General features: G+C 37.7%; 2 protein-coding genes across 2 annotated transcripts in view; both read left to right on the forward strand.

Moving 5' to 3' along the window:
* The window catches only part of adamts16 (ADAM metallopeptidase with thrombospondin type 1 motif, 16), a 40714-nt gene extending 39409 nt beyond the window's left edge, over positions 1–1305 (forward strand). The window contains exons 21-24 of the mRNA XM_079561164.1: positions 33–89; positions 167–382; positions 458–605; positions 898–1305. Coding sequence (XP_079417290.1) covers positions 33–89; positions 167–382; positions 458–605; positions 898–1013 — 537 coding nt within the window. The 3' untranslated portion in view covers positions 1014–1305. The remainder of the gene's footprint in view (positions 1–32; positions 90–166; positions 383–457; positions 606–897) is intronic.
* A 2653-nt stretch (positions 1306–3958) lies between these two features.
* On the forward strand, positions 3959–10165 carry ice1 (KIAA0947-like (H. sapiens)). The gene is made up of 21 exons (XM_079561731.1): positions 3959–4150; positions 4330–4388; positions 4549–4660; positions 4756–4832; positions 4941–4978; positions 5060–5142; positions 5223–5299; positions 5403–5440; positions 5528–5610; positions 5684–5720; positions 5795–5851; positions 5932–6003; positions 6084–6427; positions 6566–6640; positions 6671–8590; positions 8664–8853; positions 8919–9079; positions 9154–9344; positions 9433–9533; positions 9617–9715; positions 9811–10165. Exons 1-21 carry the CDS (start codon positions 4061–4063, stop codon positions 9990–9992), a joined length of 4086 nt encoding a protein of 1361 aa, XP_079417857.1. The 5' UTR covers positions 3959–4060; the 3' UTR covers positions 9993–10165.
* The last annotated feature ends 426 nt before the right edge of the window (positions 10166–10591 follow it).

Here is a 10591-nt window from a genome sequence, read left to right on the forward strand (position 1 = left end):
GTTCACATTTCTGGTCTTTTTCATTTTCCCAGTGCTCAGTTACATGTGGCCGTGGTGTCCAAGCTCGCTTCATCAAGTGTGCAGAGAAGGTGGGTCCAGCAGTTAAGTTTTAACAGTGTTGGCAATGGATATTATTCTGACATTCTCTAATTGTTATGTTAAACAGGACACAGCAGGAAAATACAGAGAACTTGCTGCCAAGAAATGTCAACACGTCCCTAAGCCAGCAGTAGACCTGCAGAGAGCTTGCAGGTTGTCTGAGTGTCCAGTACGTACAACTCCTGCACTATACAGGTGGAAGAGCCACCGTCTCTCCTCACCTCCTCAACCTGTCCCTGCTCCTGCGCACAGACCTGAATGGCACCCATCAGCCTGGTCTCAAGTACGTCTTTTGCATATCTGTGATTATAAAACAAGAGAGATGGTATTTAATCACTGTTGCTTTGTTCTGTTTCAGTGCACAGTAACTTGTGGAGGGGGAGTGCAGCTCAGGTCAGTCCAATGCCTTGCCCAGGGAAAACCCTTCACTGGTTGTTCCATTCTTTCAAAACCTTTGATATCTCAGGCCTGCAACACCAACTTCTGCCCACAACCAGAGAAAAAAGGTATGTAATTGTATTGCTAATGTGTACAATATGGTGCATAATATTACTAGGAGGAATGCTTTAATAGATGCAGATTAACACCAGTATATTACACGACAATCGTAGGCATAGCTTTGATTCATTTTAATATTGTGATTCTTTGTATCTGATTCCGTCTCAATTGTAGTCTACAACTGTTCTTTCTTAAACTTTCCTCTGGTGCCACGGTGTCAGAAGAAGTATCAGAATAGATGTGAAGTGAGTTTGGACAAAACTGTTCAAAACTGATATAAATTGCTCTTCCTCTCTACAGACCTGATGTGCAGGGACTACTTCAGCTGGTGTTACCTCGTGCCTCAACATGGAGTCTGCAATCACAAGTTTTACGGCAAGCAGTGCTGCCAATCATGCTCCAATTCAAACCTATAATTTTATACAGTCACTGTCAGGATGTGATTCTGACAGAGAGGAAGTTTTGTCTTGAGGAGACTCATGTTATTCGAGTGTTGCCTGCACTGATCAGAAAAAAACAATGCAATGGCCTTTTCTCTCTTTTGATGCCGGACATCTTCATAAAGGTTGTACTGTACCGTGAGCCAAAACAACAAAGGATGAAGAGGCTACAAACTCTGTTCATATTTTTGTTTGAAATGGGACTTGAGCAGACTTGACAAATCAGAAAAAAGTCACATTTTGGCTTATATATTAGGATTCATAATACTCTCGTCATAGTTGTGGAGAGCGAAGATTTCATCCCTGATGTGAAGTAAAATGCATCAGAGTGGATTTTCCAAAGAAAGCATCAGAAATTGACACAGTAGTGGCTAATGTTTTCTGGCAGTATAAAATGCACGGTATTATCTTGACAAAAAGTCACTGTGCATGTGAAGATGTAGGATCTTTCTTTTTGTTGCTTAAGGATGGTCGGTGCTCAACGTCAGGGTACTTTACCACCACCCACTATGCTGGAGTGTGGGGAAGATGTAGGATCTTCACACTTTATGGTGCTTATATTGTGCTATTATCAATTTAATGTGAAATCATTCAGGAAGAACTGTCTCTAGGAATTGTGTGACTTATGTACAGTATTTTCTTTTTATTTATTGGCTTTAAAATACAGCATTGCTGGAGACTGTTATGATTACGCAGTATAAATGTCTTTTGTTACTCCTTTTGTTTTGTTTTTAATAGGCCTATGCTATGTGTTTGATAGTAAAACATGTTTTAGAAAAAAAAAATACAGAAAAGTGGTTAAGCAGCTTAAATATTTCTCTATCTTCGATTTCCAGTAGATCATGGGTGTGTTGAAGCATATGAGCTGAAAAGAAATAAGATTGGTTGTTGGGGGTAGTCAGATTATTATAAGTCAGTTTTATGGCAAACATGTGAAACTTTTTTGCCCTGGGCCCTAGTGAGTCTGTCAATGGCCCTGACAATATGCAGATGGCACACACAAAAAATAAATAAATTTGACCTGCTTTCATATCAACTCACTTGTTTAGTTTTTTTTTTGTGTGTCATTTATTTAAGAGTAAAACACTGTGTGAAGCTGATGGTTCTGTCGTCTGTCAAGTGTCTGAGCCCTGAATGTCTTCACCCCCTTTCACCCTCTGCTGTTTTGTCAATTAAAGCGAAAATACTTTAAAAAGACTGAATACTTAAGGGTTTTGGTATAACACAAAACATCTACAGGGAATGATATTCTTAACTTCGAATCCTGTGTCTTCACTCACCACAAATTTCACTTCACCAGCGTATTAGTGCCTTGTAATGCCAAAATGGAACTGGTTATTTCAACACCTATGACATATTGAGCCCTTTAATACACTTGAGTCATTTTTCAATACGTAACTAAAATGAAGGAGAGTGCAAAGACTAAGGGTGGGCGTGTATGTGCTCTCTTGTTGCTGTCATTACAAAAATGCTGTGAGAAAGTTTACCATAGGGAGCGATGGGCACCGGCAAAAATGGGGGGTTTCCTCAATGTCAGCTACTTCTTTGCACTTGATTTATTAACAGTCAGCTGTGGAATTTGTGTGTGAACTTGTAAATGTTGTCTTTCTCAAATAGGCATTCTAATAACAAAGGACAGCATATTTACCTACATCTATCTTGGACAGTAAAGTTTTCTTGCATTTGTCATTACCAAAAATTAATATCTGAATAAATGACAAAGAAATACAGGTTTTATGTCAACAAAGCAAAAACCCTTGTGTGAAAAGTGGTGATGAGGTCATGTCTGAAAGTGGGCGAAAGGGGAACTGTCAAAAACAGACAGGAAAGCAATAGTGCAGCTTTCTGCCTCTCACCTGAACTTCAGAACAATGCCATCTTGAACTGTCTGCTTAAAAAGAAAAAAGGTTTTTTTTTTTTACTTGCAGGATAGTTTTCTAGCATTTTTGTCAAAGTGACCCTGAAAAGTGACCCTGCAAAGTTTATTGTTTGAAATAAAATAAAATAAAAAAATCAGGTATAGGGCCTTCAAGAGCACGGGTAGTAGGGATTGTGGCCTTGTGAATTGTAATCTCGTGCACAACAGCGCCATCTTCTGTGTGATCTGTATATCTCAAATAATCTCAACAAGACAACACTGTATACCGCCAGCCTGCTGTGACCGCGATCAAACATAATCTAGGGGGTTACTTTCTTGATAGAGGTTATGTGTGTGATGTCATAGTATAGCAACAGTTTACAGAGAGCATTCAATCACAGCAAACAAACAAAACATAAAACACAGCAAAAGTCTAGTGTTGCAGGAGCCAGGTTCAAAACGTTTTTATTTGGTCCAGTATGGCAGCTAGTTTACCTGGCTATTCGTTTGTTTTATAGTTGTATACTTATTTTACGTCTTTATACTTTTTAAATGACAAAACAGAAGTTCCCTGACCGGGAATCGAACCCGGGCCGCGGCGGTGAGAGCGCCGAATCCTAACCACTAGACCACCAGGGACATAGAAAACACCGTCTAACATACCGTTTATAATGCTATTCCAATATTTCTCTATATTGTGGTCGTATTTGGATGAGTTCGTTGTAAATTTTAATTTGCCAGCGCAGTAGTTATTATGTATTTATTTGTTTATTTTTTCTTTTACATTACGCCGTAGTTAAAACATCGAGAAAATCTAGAAAACACGTAGACCAGAAGAATTTGCCATGCTGATGGACTACTAAGTGCAGATGATTTTTTCGTTTTAAGTATGAACCTGTAAAGCAACTAAAACAGACTTAATTTATCATAGTGACGAATAATAATACAAAACTCAAGTAATGCCGTTGTTTCGTTGTTTCTTTTGCGACATTGAAGCAGGCACCTTCAAGACACCTTATCCGGGGTCCATTTTTGGGTCCTCGGTAAACGTGGGATTCGCGAAAATGTGATGTTTTGACCCGTGCTGTGTGCCATTTGTTTATCAAATATATGACGCTTTAAACCTATCTGTTGGCCTTTATTTTTCCTTTGGGATTTTATTACCATGATGCCAGGGGAAAACCAGCCCAAAATGGTGGCAATCGCTGCGGACGCAACGGTTGGAAACTGTCAAAACTGCTCTGTCTTGCACCAGGTCTGAAACCATCCGAATAACTTACTTATTTGTCTATCCCTTATTGTACTCGTGTTGACAAAATCGTGTAGATCTAATCGCATTTGGTGTTGTAGCACATATATTTGTTATTTACCCTGGCGACCATTCGCTGGAATAAGAAGTGTATGTTCGTTGTTTATGTTTTGTTTTGTTTTTAGAGCCTTAACGAGTATGTGTCGTCCTTTCTGGCACTGAAACAGAAGATAACAATTAGCGAGTAAGTATAGGCCGACCTTTACTATGTTTTCAACTTGTAAATATGTATCCAATTCAAAATCTACTTGAAGCTATGCTGTGTTTTCCACATTTAACAGAAGGTGGCACTGTCTATGATCTTGCAATAACTAAACTACTGTGTTTGTGACGCTGTTGAATAGCGATAATATGAGACTTCAACAACAAATAAAGGAACTGCAAGTTAGACTGGCATCTCTAGAGAAAAAATCTGCAGATTATGACTCTCTCCAGGCTGAACTTCTGGAGAAAAGGGTATGACAACAAAAAATAATCAAATCAAAAAGAAAGTGTTTATATACTGCAAAAATAAACACTTAATGTGTCTATTTGTTGCTTTTTCCTTTCAGGATGCTGTGAAAGTCTATGAACAGATGTCTGAAGAGATGGAAAAAACAAAGCAAAAGAATACAGAAATTAACACAGAGTAAGAACTGCACAACTGCTTGCATATTATATGTATGATTTGTTGAATATGTGCTGGTATATCTGCTCTAAAATACGTTTTTTTGTAATCATGCCTTTTGTCTAAAAGGAACGAGATGCTTAAGAATGAAATGAAGAATGTGAAGGGTAAGAGAATCTTGTAATGATCATTGTAGTGTGCAAAGCCTGCCTGTTGGAATACTAATAATGGGCATTTTATGTTTTCAGAATTTGTAGAAGCGAGGACACTTGAAAATGCACAACTGCGACGAGAAAAGGCTGAAGTTGAAAATAATTTGCTGGACACACAGGTAAATGGCTGACCTTAAGGAAGGGTGTGCTTTTACTTTTACAACTAAAAATAAAGCATCTTTATTCACTTTGCTTTTAGTCATCATTAAAGATGGTTCAAGTCCAAGCAGATCAAGTGGAACAACTAATAAAAGAAAATGTTGAGTCTTTGAGCATGTAAGAAATTCTCTTGTTATTTTCTCTTATATCTCGAGAAGCAGAGATCTACTCCACTTGTTTTTTTAAAGTTGTAACTATTAACATCTTTATGCTTCCACAGTAGGGAAAACCTTGAAATTAAAGTAAAAAATCTTGAAGGTAGGTGTTCATTAGTCAGTTGATTAATTTACTTTTAGATAACATGCTAAATTCACAATTGTGTGTAATTTTATTCCACATTTTTAGAAACTATTTCCAAACAAAATCTTCATATAAGTGAACAATCACACGAGAAAAACATGTTGGAAAGAAATATTGATGATCTACAGGTACATGTTTAAACAAATGATTGATCTTTTAGTTTTGGTAGACTTTCTAATTCTGAATTTTATTTTCTTTCAGATAAGAATTTCAAAACTGGAGAGAGAAAGGTGTAAAGGTCAGCTATTGGAATTATACATTTTAAGCACATTGTATGCTATGCTACAACTAACCATGTAATTGTATCTTCAGAATATAAAAATGCCCATACTCAGGCAAGTGTGCCCGAGGAGCCCAAAGTTGACAAAGGTAGGTAATAACGTATGATAAACAAGTCAGTGTTTTCTTTTTCCCTACGAAACCAACGATTTGCGATGTTTTGTATTCAGAAAAGTTCCGTCTACTTCTAAACAATTTATGGGCTTGTGTGGAACCGGGTCAGAGCTTGGAAAATGTAACTGGTAAGTACTGTGTACAAACATGTTTCTTTATAACTTCTTATCATTCCAATCTACTTTAATACAATTATTCAACATTTCAGGTGCTACTTGTAAACGTCTGCTAACATCTCCCCCACAAAACAATGCACTTTCTCCGAAAAATAACTCCACAAACTCTCCTAAAAAATCTTTAACATGCATCCTGTCTCCTAAGAAAAACAAATATACAAAGTTGAAAGTATCGCCTCACTTTCATGGAGTCTGTGATCAGCAAGAATATCAGCACTGCTCAAACAGCAGGCCGCAAACATCAAAAACATGCAAGAGATCACCGAAGAACCACAAAGGAGAAGAGTTGCCTTCAAACAGCAGTGAAATGTCATTAGAACAGATAATGGAATTATTCAAGCCATTGTTTCCTTGCTTATCTCCAATACCAGCGACGGTAAGAATACATTAATATTATATTTGTCAAATTTATGCTTTTGTTTTGTACTTGCATTTCTATTTTGCATGTAAATTAAATAATATATCCCTTAATTATGATGATATACTCAAACATTGTTGGGTTTTTGCCTTAAAGGATACATCAATGAATTCCACTGAATTGCCCGATGGAGAGGATGTTGAGGACTGTCCACAAACTTTTCCACTTGTTTGTCAAGAGTTGTCTTTACTTAAATCACCAACATCTAAAGGCATAACACAAGACTGTCACACTTCAAACAACGTTGAAGAAAATGAATCACTGCAGTGTAAAAGCAAAGTATCCGAATCAATCACCCTTTTTGATCCCTGTCCAAACCAATCTAGTGTTGATATTGAAGGCAATATTGCTTATGAGGAAGTGCCACCAAGTAACAACGAACCAGAGAAGACAATGCTCACTAAACAAATTGAGTTGGAAGAAATCATGGATGTTTCAGACATGACAACTTTTGACAATGAAGAAAAAATTTTGCCTGAAGAACTTTCAAACAGACCATCATGCAGTTCCGCTAAAGAACTGCATGCTTGTAAAGATTTGGAGGCAAAAAGTGATGTTGATGAGACCAATGCCACAGCTGAATGGAAGTCAAGTATGGAAGTTGCTGATCAAGACCCTACTTCCCATTTAAATAATGACATTCACCTGCCAGACTCTGCTGATGCCCATGCGCCGCAAGATGCTACTAAATGCAAAGAGTCTTGTCAGAAACCTCAACATAGTGTTGAAAATGAGTCAGTTGAAAACAAAACAGATTTTATATGTGAAGATGAGGGAACAATGGATCAAACCATTTATTTGGTTCCTGAAGTTTTGAAAAACTGTGAGAATGGTAAAACAGGACCTGACGATGTTGCTAGTCAAACTCCTCTAACTCACGATGGTGAACTAAGAGCAGTCTGTAGTGAAGTGCCATCTGACCAAAGCTCTTCTGTTGTGCAAGAAACCAAGCCTATTGAAACACAACCTTTGAAAACATCACATAGTCTCTGTCAACAGCTTGCACCCTCATGTTTTCAGCTTTCCTCAAAACTAAATAACGTAAAAAGTAAATCTAAAACAGTCCTGGCTGATAACCATGTAATTTGTGATGTAGCAACATTGTTATTGTCTAATACAGATGGACATGAACAAACTGTTACAGCAAAACAAGATAAATCATTAACCAAAAGATCAATTAAAGCCTCAGATTTTATGATAATGGAGCTCTCTCCAAATATACCAGCAAGGTCTTCAGCACCTCAGGAATTTATTGGCCAAGTTCGTTCTGAAATGGGCCCACCACTACCACCTCTCTTGACTCCTGTTTATACACCACCTAAGGCAGATACGTGTCCTGTGAGAAATGCCATAGAGAAACTGTCTTTCCCTTCACCCAGGGATACCTCCAACTCAAACACTCCTTTTGAAGCTTGTCTCACTCCGAGCGATGACCAGACCTCGTCTGTTAATAGTCCACTGTGCCAAAATGTTCCATCATCCCCTCTCCAGTTCGGTTCAGCCACACCAAAGCATGCTCTTCCTGTTCCAGGACGACTGCCATCGACTGCAATGAGCTCCTCCCCTTCAGCCTCTTGCAGCCCATCTCAGGAACACTCTATGAGGATGCTTGATACAATGTACCCAGAGATGTCTGCTCGTGCAAGGACGTTAAGTATACTGAAAGGCAATGTCAATCTAAATATTTGTTCTACAGACAGTGGTACATTACCAACATCAGCCGAAATTCAGTCATCAAGCTTTAAAAGCATTAACTCAACATCGACTGCCTTTACCAAAACTGAGATCAGAGGAGCAAAAAGGGCTTTGAATTTGCCCCAACATAAGGATAACAAAGTTCTGCGATTAGATACTCCTGTTGCATCTCAATGTTCTAAACGGCTCCCGTCACCCTCAAATAATGACTGTGTCACATTAGAACATTGTACCAATGAACCATTGACCACTGAAGAAGGAATTTCTACTCATCCAAAACTTCAGACATTATTAAAAAAAATTGAAGACCAATGTTTTGATCTTCTGCCAGTGGTTCAGAGCCACTTGTTTGTGGGAAACCTGCCTAAGAAACCTGTGTTAAGAGATGAGGAGAGAGAGGTCATATCGGTGATATGCAACAGCACTGTAAGCCTATTATACTTATATCAATACTTGTAATTCATAGTGGTTATAATAAAATGTTTTCTTTTCTTCCTAGCTACCACCACTTAATATGATATCAGCCATTGAGAGAAAAATTAAAAGAATTCGAAAAAATCTCAAAACAAACCAGCCGACTGTCAATGCAAACCACCTGCAAGCTCTTTGTAGAGTCTACATCGGAATTTGTCGACAGAAAAAATACTGGGAGAAGGCTCGCATCTTTGCCTACAATGCTCTTTTTATGGGTATGTACTGATGTCCACACTGTTGTGTCTGTTATCACTTGTACCAACTTTCTGTGATTTTACAGACTATCCAGATGCAGCTAAAATGATTTTATTTATGGTGACCACATGGCCGAATATCCTCTGTGACAGCAGTTTTTTGTGCCAGGCAATCCACGCCGTCACCAAATTTAAAACGCCACTTGAACTCCAGGACTGCATGTCTGTGTATCTTGGCTGGGATAAGGTAATATTTATCTTGTGTGAACTAACCAACAAAATGGACAAAATGGATATGAAATACAGGTATATGTTTTGCAGAAACCTCCTTGTGAGATTGATGCTTTAATTTCCCAAACTCTATCTGGGATTCGGTCAGGTTCTATGCTATCATTTGTAAAACATGATCGATATGGCATTGACCTGGGGCCGGAGGCTTGGCAACTTATTTATACAGTTCAGCTCCTGTGTGCAAACAAAGAATGGAAATGCATTTATGCTAATCTGTTGAGGTATGTTCCTGAATATATTATTACACTAAAAATGAATACCAAATGTTTAAAAACAAGTGCATTCTGATAATCTTGTTTTGGTTGACAGTAAAGAGTTGTGGCCATTAATGAACTCATGGATTACACAGTCCAGAGGCCAGCAAACGCCGGTTTCTGATGTCACTGTCGCCACTGTCCTCAGACTCATTGGTATGTTTTCATACTAAATGTTTTACATGTAATCAATGACATACGATTATTTAATGAAATGTGTCTCATTGTCTCCAAAAAAGGACGACTTGGTCAGATTGGCATCAAGCAGAAATGTGATTCTTCAGTGATGACGGTTGCTAATGTCATCAATAGTTTTGGAAGGCACGGGCAGTCTGAAGGTAAGAAGGACATATTTCAATGTGGAAAATATATCTTTTGATCCATGTTGTACTCAATTCAAACATACCAAAACTTTCCAAATACTATTTTGCAGGTGTTCCTTGGGAGGTTCAATTGGCTGCAATTTATTGCATTCATGACTTGTCTCCTTGCAATCCCAAAAGTGCCCTTGAAGCCCTCGCTGGATGGAGAGAGCAAACCTCTGAAAAAGTCCCTCCTGGCATCACAAGCTGCATTAATCAGATGGGTTCAATATGTCGACAGGTCAAATCTTAACACATAGCCTTGCCATTGTAAAAAAAAAAACACTACACCATTGACATGCGATCATACAATACCGAGAGAATTGCATTGAGAATATCTCAGTGCAGTATCTATGCATTAAGTCTAATAAATGTATTTTATGTTTTGCAACAACTATTTAGAAAAATGCATTCAGCTTTCCATTTACTGATTTTCTATTTGAGATAGTGTAAATGTTTGTAAATTTGTATAGACCATTTGAACTGACAAAGACTGTACAATAAGAACTCATTTAATTATTAAAAGTGTATTTATTTTCTGATACAAGTGTTTTTCCCCTCTTTTTTTCTTAAAAAACAAACAAAACTTATTGAGGTTAAGACCATTAATAAGCCAAACAATAAGTGGATAATTAAATCTGGATCATAAGTAAATAATCACCCTGATGCTTTCATCAGATTAAAACTTATAAGATTTCTTTGGTAAGGATAACCAGTTCTGGTTGAATGTTTTGTTTGATGCAATTACTGTTACTCCAAAAGATGGCACAATGAGGGGTAAAGTCATAAAGCTATGGTTAATTTGTAAATACCTTCTACCCATAGATATAATAATTATTCAAACAACGCAAA

Source organism: Gobius niger (genome assembly GCF_951799975.1).
Source record: "Gobius niger genome assembly, chromosome: 8".
Lineage (NCBI taxonomy): Eukaryota > Metazoa > Chordata > Actinopteri > Gobiiformes > Gobiidae > Gobius > Gobius niger.

Bases quoted from the DNA above. Each gene is read 5' to 3' on its own strand.
- ice1 (XM_079561731.1), top strand. From the start codon at position 4,061: ATGATGCCAGGGGAAAACCAGCCCAAAATGGTGGCAATCGCTGCGGAC. The intron at 4,389-4,548 runs GTAAGTATAGGC...GCTGTTGAATAG, and splicing joins CAGAAGATAACAATTAGCGA to CGATAATATGAGACTTCAAC. The intron at 6,428-6,565 runs GTAAGAATACAT...TTTGCCTTAAAG, and splicing joins TATCTCCAATACCAGCGACG to GATACATCAATGAATTCCAC.